The sequence below is a fragment of the Notothenia coriiceps genome, unplaced genomic scaffold (genome assembly GCF_000735185.1).
Source record: "Notothenia coriiceps isolate Sejong01 unplaced genomic scaffold, NC01 NC01_scaffold00019478, whole genome shotgun sequence".
In the NCBI taxonomy this organism is placed as follows: Eukaryota; Metazoa; Chordata; class Actinopteri; order Perciformes; family Nototheniidae; genus Notothenia; species Notothenia coriiceps.
In genome coordinates this window covers 1-6,777 of record NW_011352179.1, presented here as the reverse complement: position 1 = coordinate 6,777, position 6,777 = coordinate 1, and the positions used below count along the sequence as shown (strand labels likewise).

Below are 6,777 nucleotides of genomic sequence, written 5' to 3'. Positions count from 1 at the left end.
TGTGCACACGTATGTAGTGTAGGTCTTGGTAACCATGTTTGCTTTGTTTTCTCTTCCAGATAGTTTTGTCTGACTTTGGAGGAAAGTTTAAAACCTCTAGGATCTGATTAGTTGTGTTCCTGAGTTTGTAACGATTTTCCGTAGACACCACATTTCAGTAATTTACTTGGTGAGGGAAATAGCTTTGGAAACAGTGTACTGTATGTAGCAAAGCCTATCTCAAGCTAAGTGAAATGAGAAAGAGAGAAAGTAAGAGAGACATGATGGCAGAAATAAAGATAGAAAAGCTAAGACAACAGGAGAGGCCTTCCCTGCTGGTTAACCGACACCTATGTATACAATAAATACTGAGTGGGTAAGATAGGGTCAGATAAAGAGTTACAGATCTAGGAGACAATCGAACACAAGCTGATTGGAGACATAACAGATGAGATTCAACAACACTTTAAAAAAGGCCTGATGTTGAATACGAAATGGATATTGAATTTCAAAGACACACACAGGATTCAACAGGCTCCTCTAAAGTATGCCTGCGCTGCTGTCCTCATATAGAGTCAAATACTTCTCTGGTGATCAATAACCAGGAGAAAGTGGTTGCTGGCCTTGATCCTAATGAGTGTAGGGAAAGAGCAGATTAGCTTGCACCTGAGCCCCTATTCTCCATCAGGCTACCTCGAAGTATCAGTATAAATCAAGGAAATGTCGGAGATATGGAGAAAGACATATCTGGATCACTGTTTTTCATATCGTGTTCATTGTGGGGATATCAGGCTTTTGTGGAACAGAAGACCAAAAATAAAACAACACAAAATACATTGTAGGGTGGAAAAGTGGGTCCTTCAATGAATGATGTGATTAGTGCTTTTGCTACTTATAAATTACGATGGTTCTCATGGCAGTGAGGGATTAGCAGTAGACCTTTGGTTTCACAGCCAGTTCTTGCACAAAGAGTTCAAGGAAAGGTTAAGAACAGGAGACGATGAGAAGCTTAGTACGTGTTGCTAGCAGTGTGTGTGTGTGTATGCACACACACACGTGAGACAAGCCCCAGCCTCCATTGCAGTGAATTGATATCTGCTATAAATAGAAAACAACTAAGCCTTTGTTGTTCTATTTTCCTCTGCAACCAAATTAAATAGGCTACGCTTATTTTTTAAATCCAAACTATTTTGGAAGCCCATCTGTTAATTGAAAATGTTTAAACATATGTTTATGGTTTGGTTATATTATGTCATACACAACAGAAACAAATTATATCAAACACTTAACCTGGACAACACTGTAAAACAATCCCTTTTTTTTCTAAAATACTGAAGCACATTTGCTTATGTCTACGCTTTCCATTTCCTTTCATAAAATATGTTTACACCTGTTTTTAAAATAAATAAAATATTTGTAATGTTCACGTTTCGTTCACGTTTTTTTGGGTCAGACAACAACATTTCCACTTCTGTCTCATCCCTACCAACTGCGTTCATGAATGAGCTACAGGACTTGGGAGCAGAGTTGTCCGCTCTCTGAATGCCTTGTTCACATCAGTTCAAGAAATTACCAAATCAGACGGCGGAGATTTATCTTAAGTGCTCCTCAATGTACCTTTTTTCCTGATGACAAATGGGACTTGGCCTTACATCCCCTTGAAGGACAAGCAGCAGTGATAAACAAGGAAATGAGGAAATCTAATCATGGCAATGATGATGAGTATGTTCATTAACAGGTGAAGGTATAGTTTTAAACAAAGGGATTTGATTTGGATCCAGTTGTTGAGCAGAAAAAGCAAGTGGTAAGGCGCCATACAGTAAGAGGAATACAACCTGAGGGCAGCACGTGCTTTTTAACCAATGTGAACAAATGTGTGGTGCGTTTGGTCCGGCAATTCTGTGTGTACTAAAAATGTAATAACGTGAGGACTGAAACTACAGTGGGCATGAAATTAGCTCGACTCCCGTGAGATACTGAAGATGGATCACATACCTGTGGGTGTGTGTGTGTGTGTGTGTGTTTGTGTCCCTATCGCTCAAACACGTAGTCAGTGTAGCTCTCTTGAGATAATTCCTTTACGACTATCATCACATTATCATAACACTGTCTAATGAACATAACCTTCCATGGGTAATTTTAATGACTCCTAGCCCTACATCTCTCATTTCCACTGGGTGACTTAACCATGTTAGTCCAGTCAGTCAATGAAGATAAATGCTTAAGGAGTTGGATTCTTTGCCTTGATGATACACGTCTGTGCCACCATCAACAGTGTCATGGGCCGTTTCTCAATGTCGAGTACACATGCTGCAGAGCCACTATTTCAAGTATACTACGTCAGAGTGGCGCAGAATGCTGGGCATGAAACATGCATGCATTTAAACAGTCCTTCGGCGCCACTCGATGACGTAGTATACTTGAAATAGTGGCTCTGCAGCATGTGTACTCGACATTGAGAAACGGCCTTGGTCTACTGCTGCACAAGGAAACACCTGAAAGATCTGCAACAGCTGGTGAAGACCGTTCAGCGAGTTATGGGACCACAACATGACCTCTGAAGGATAGAGAAACCGAGAAACTGATCATTTTGCAGGGGTCTCTTCATTTCTTCAGAGCTGTATGTAAGCGATTACTTATTGTCAAAAGTTTGATTGAAGCTGTAGCAAGGCAAACAGATTTGGTAACACTGAGCCACAATCTAGAAAAAATAAATAATCTAAAACCGAATAAACCACATTTTTGAACTTGTTTAAAATGTCTAATTTAAACAACCCCCTCCAAAAATAATACTATGGAAACATAAAAAGGTATCGACATCCATGTAAGAGAAAAGCTGGGGCAACAAATGCCCCATTGTGTCATAGACTGCTTTTCACTTCAGACTGTTTCCATCCTCAGCAGCATTATGATTGAGGCTCATACTTTGTACTCGGCTCGCCTCAGCTGTAACAAATCTGGCCTCAGGGTGCTTGAGTCTGCATTTCCTCTCACTCATGCATACCAAGAGAAAAACTGGATACAATAGTGTTGAGTTACTGTATAACCTAGGATAGAAAGCTACATGCTGGCATCTACTGTTCATTTGTGGCACATACACACAAAAAAAAAGGAACAATTATTTATTAATGCAGATAATAAAACACAATAACAGCCAACGTACATTTAGTGTTTTAATAATAACATTCTCTATTATTGCATTGGAAGTTTTCATCAACATCAAGGAATTGTGCGTGATGCTTAAAGGCAGCGTTAGGGTTATCAAATATGTGATTGCTTTCATTTTTATCTATCAACAGTTAAACATATATTTGAAAAAGCAAAAAACACTATCTATTTTTGAATAACCCATGACATGTACCTATTGATTTCCTACAAACAGCATGAGAAGGAGTTTATGCGGCATCAGGCTAGGATTGAACAGAGAACATTTCCCCCTCTCTACCTTCTCTGTCCTTGGTCAAAGCAAACTCTGAAACTGTAACATTGGTTGATTTGCACTAAAGGTTTAAAGCAAGCCTTTGGTCAAGGTTGTGTAAACAGTTTTGAAAGGCACAAGATTAGGTTCTGTTCAGTAGAGAAACAATGAATATTCTCCATTTGCATCAGAAGTCATTTGTTTTGATAAACAGCAAAATAGGACAATTCCTCACCAGCATCTTATACGCAACATTATATTGGAATAGTAATACCCTCTAATATCTCAGGATACAATATCCAATGCAAATAACTACACATAGTGCATTCCCTATGGTATACCAAACTGCATAGCTCCTGCCTAACTCAAAGCAGTAAATATGTAAAACATACAAAACCCCATTTCCAGTTTATCCAGCTATACAGTATATTCAAGTATTAAGATATCCATCTCCAAGTTCAAACAAGCTAAATTCTAAGCTTAACCCTCCATCTACCAAGGATAAACAACTTATTGTAAGGCAAACATTTGAAGAAAAATAATGCTATGCACCACCCACGAGCCTTTGATTGCATTAGTATGTAGAAGAAGCCGCTGGTTACTGTTTGTAAAGTAATTATTTTTACAAACTTAAATACCCTCCGATTCATGTTGCGCCAAAGCCTGGGGAAGCGTTGTTCCACATGGACCCTGGAAGTGGAACCTGAGCCACATCACACAGAAAAAACAAGGTCAGAATTTTAGGTTAAAAGGGTAAAGGTAACTTATTGATTCAAGGTTCTGGATATTGCCTATTCTTTAACTGGATGGCACTAAATATCACTTTTAGCTTACTAACTAACAACTTGGTTAAATATAGAAAATTCAGTTTTGTGAATAACTTACGTGAAGTACTCAGTTTTTGGAGTTGTATTGGTGTTAAATTCCGCCACTGGGACACCCCTTGAAGCAATCTGGGGCCCAAACATGGCTGCTGGGTAAACAATGGAAGATGTGCCCACCTACAGGTTAACAACAGGGAGAGAAAAACACCAGTGTCAACTTGAAATCTACTTAACAGTATAGTAATAAAATGGTACAGTCTTTTATCAATTTTGACAAAATATTTGTTTACCTACTAATATTACACAGGAGGAAGATATAACATGTATCCACTTAAAAAAAAAAAGGATGACTCACCACCAGACAGAGATCACAGGTTTCCATCTGTTCTTCCACCTTGGTCAGGATATGAGAGTCCATGGTTTCTCCGAAAAACACCACGTTGGGTCTCAGAAGACCGCGGCAGTCTCTTTCGCCACACCTTGATACAGCAGCACCAAACAGTCCTTAGACGATTCATTGTTTTATTCCGCACAAGTCTAAATCCACACATACGTCACTAATTTCCCTGATTGTATAGCCATGCATGCAACATGCTTGATGGTTAAAATCAATGAAAAACAATGAAGCAGCGGACATGTGTTTGTTGTCATATCAAGGTTACTTTTAGTTGGCAGTGTGTAACTCTTATTATTTGCTTTTATTTAGCAACCTTTGCTAGAAAGCCAATATGTTCATAGCTCACTACTGCCCCCATGTGGAAGCCCTGGCTGCCATATCAATAACATTGGAATTGAGTTAATTCCCAGGTCACCACAAAGCATGATACAACCAAGTCATGAAGGCCAGAGAGGCAAAGAAAAATATATGTTATGCTTGCCACAGGTCACTGATGTTTTTTTTGTCTAAAATCACTAAACTCAGATTAATGACGATACCCATGTCCCAGTTAAACTCCACCTAAGAACAATGATCAGTCGGAAAGTTAATCTGACCAAAGAGTCGTTAATATGAAGTGACGGTAATCCCACCTTGGTAGTTTATCCACAGGAATCTGGGCATCAGCAACATCTGCGTCAGGTGCGCTGTACAGTAAGAGAGCAAACACAGTGGGGTAAATGACACATGTGGGTCAAACTGAAGAGCTCAGGCTATACATCTTGCATGTTTATCAGTGTGTGTTTACTCCAGAGGGGCTGTCTTTTACCCTTTGTCCTTTAGGGCAGCACATATGGGGCTCCGCTTGTTGACAGCCACGTGTCCACAACTCACACAGCGCGTCTCCATAAGACTGCCTGCAGTTTCACAACAACAACAAAACACAGCTGTTTTTCATCTGAGCCCACCACAGCCATTGAAAACATCTCCTTCTCCACAGAACTTATTGACAGTAATAGTCCTGTTTTCCTGACTCAGACACAGTTAATTAAAGCAAGAATTGAGCAAAGAAATAAAGGTTTGGTACAGTTTTTGCCACAATCTACCCTAGAACTGTGTGAAAACAAAAGATTTTAAGTTTGAAATGAGAGAATCAGCTTTGGAGTTGGTGTACTGATATGAAATGACTGACTAACTCTGTTGGCTCATGGGATGTTTGTTTGAAAGACCAACTATGAATCACAAAATGTTTCCACAACCAAGTAAAACATGGCATAAATAATGGTGCTGTCATAGTTTCCAGTTACACTGACTATGGAGCACCTTCATGATTTACTTTAAATGAAATTGCATTTTAGCCCTACTTAGTATTTTTTTTTTTTGCAAGGTTGTAACACATTTGATGCATCGAAATAAACATAATTTAAATATACTTTAGTTCAATTTAGGAAAGATGCCAACTACAAAATGAGTGCTACAGAAAACCACAGAATCAAGCCAAGATCTGGGGCCGTATTCACAAAGCATTTTATCTTACCGCTAGGAGCGCTCCTAACTCGCGCTAAAACATTTTACGTAGGAGTTTTTTCTTAAAAGTTATTCACAAAGCCGCTGAGACCTACTCATACTAAGGATAAATCACTAAGAGTGAACTAAGAGTGACGCGCCGTTGCTATGGATGACGTCGATTCTCGTGCATGAGTTTAGAAGCGGTCAGTACGGTGATTGGTTGTTCAGAGTAGGCGGTCTCGGTGAAACTCATCCTCAACATCCCACAAACGAGCCCACTAAATCACCGAAAAACAAGGAAATAGCCTCGGCTAGAAATGTATTCCTATCAAATAGTTATGGACAGTGCAGTTAGCAGAATACACGCATGATGACAAGTTTGTGCAGACCACGATAATGACGTTGTATATGCACGTTAAAGAGAGAGAGCAAACAATAAAAACACGTAAATTGCATTAAATCAAGGAGGCAATTAAAAGCACCCTGCAAACTATTATCCAATGAGCATATTTCCAGCACTTAAACAATTTCAATAACAGCCCATACCGCCGTTCAAGTCCCCCTATCATGATGAATGAAAACAATCTGCGTGTTGATGGAATGTACTTTCTTTCTATTGACGAACACGTCCTCATCTTTTGATGGCGCAATTATTTTTATGTGCGTCCCGT

General features: G+C 39.3%; 1 protein-coding gene across 1 annotated transcript; it reads right to left on the bottom strand.

Annotated features, from left to right (window-relative positions):
- Window positions 1–3,138: 3,138 nt before the first annotated feature.
- LOC104952063 (NAD-dependent protein deacylase sirtuin-5A, mitochondrial-like) lies at window positions 3,139–5,519 on the bottom strand. The gene is made up of 5 exons (XM_010778819.1): window positions 5,427–5,519; window positions 5,251–5,304; window positions 4,577–4,700; window positions 4,283–4,398; window positions 3,139–4,100 (listed from the first exon to the last, which is right to left on the bottom strand). Exons 1-5 carry the CDS (start codon window positions 5,504–5,506, stop codon window positions 4,028–4,030), a joined length of 447 nt encoding a protein of 148 aa, XP_010777121.1. The 5' UTR covers window positions 5,507–5,519; the 3' UTR covers window positions 3,139–4,027.
- Window positions 5,520–6,777: the final 1,258 nt, after the last annotated feature.